Source organism: Acanthisitta chloris, unplaced genomic scaffold (genome assembly GCF_000695815.1).
Source record: "Acanthisitta chloris isolate BGI_N310 unplaced genomic scaffold, ASM69581v1 scaffold19619, whole genome shotgun sequence".
Taxonomy (NCBI): Eukaryota; Metazoa; Chordata; class Aves; order Passeriformes; family Acanthisittidae; genus Acanthisitta; species Acanthisitta chloris.
Window position 1 is genome coordinate 306 of NW_008693307.1, and position 1,199 is coordinate 1,504.

Consider the following 1,199-nt stretch of genomic DNA (forward strand, 5'->3'; position numbering starts at 1 on the left):
AAGACCTGCATAGGTGCCTTCAAGATCCTCAAGGGCACCTTTAAGACCCCCAAGACCCTCATAGGTTCCCCAAAGACCCGTATGGGCACCTCCAACACCCCTCAAGAACCCAGAGGTTCCTCCAAGCCCCCCACAGGTGCCTCAAATCACCCCATAGGTGCCCCCAAGACCTCCATGGGCACCTCCAACCCCTCCTGTGCCTCACCTGCCGCTGTGGGTGATGTGGATGCGCTTGCTGGGCTTGACCTCCACCCCGTTCTTGAACCAACGTCCTGTGACCTTCTCGTCTGACACCTCACACTTGAACACAGCCTGTTCCGTCGCCTGCACCGTGAGGTCCGCGATGCCCTGCAGCACCTCCAGCTGCTTTTCTGGAGGGGGGAACACGGGTTAGGGAATCCCACCACGGACCTGGAGCCCCCACCTCTCCCTGGGAACATCTGGAGAACCTTTCCGAACCACTGGAGATCCCTCAACCCCCTATTGAACCTCTTGGAGACCACCTGGAGACACCTCCAGGTCTCCTGGGAACACCTGAGACCCCTTGGAGACCTCCTGGGATCACCTGGACACCCCCCCAAACCTCTCATGGAGACCCTTCAGAGCACCCCAGAACCTCTTGGACTTCCCCCATGGAGCCTCCAGGACCTGCTGGGCCTCCAAAGTGACCCTCAAACCTCTCCTGGAGAACCCCCAGCAACCACGGACCCCCCACCTTCAACGATGACCTCAGCCTCGGCCTCTCCACCGTTGGTGAGGATCTTGTACCGTCCTGTGTCCTCCTTGGTGGCCTCATTGAGGATGAGATAGTGCTTCTTCCCATCCTTCTTGAATCGGTACTTGAAGGCCTCCTCACGGGTCAGCTCCACTCCATCCTTTGTCCTGGCATGGGAAGGACACAGGATGGACATGGGAGTGACATGGGAGTGACATGGGAGGGACATGGGGTGGTGGGCTGGACACAGGATGGACATGGGGTGGTGGGATGGCCATGGGATGACACAGGATGGACGTGAGGTGGCCATGGAGTGGTGGGATGGGCACAGGATGGACATGGGATGGACACAGGATGGACATGGGATGGCCATGGAATGGTGGAAGGGACACAGACAGGATGGACATGGTGAGACTGACACAGGATGGACATGGCATGACCATGGGATGGCCATGGAATGGTGGGATGGACACAGGATGGACAT

At 58.8% G+C, this 1,199-nt stretch overlaps 1 protein-coding gene across 1 annotated transcript in view; it reads right to left on the reverse strand.

Moving 5' to 3' along the window:
- Positions 1-1,199, reverse strand: part of LOC103810139 (myosin-binding protein C, fast-type-like) — a gene marked incomplete at both ends in the record, with an annotated part of 3,261 nt that overhangs the window by 266 nt on the left and 1,796 nt on the right. The window contains 2 exons of the mRNA XM_009083029.1: positions 206-371; positions 716-882. Coding sequence (XP_009081277.1) covers positions 206-371; positions 716-882 — 333 coding nt within the window. The remainder of the gene's footprint in view (positions 1-205; positions 372-715; positions 883-1,199) is intronic.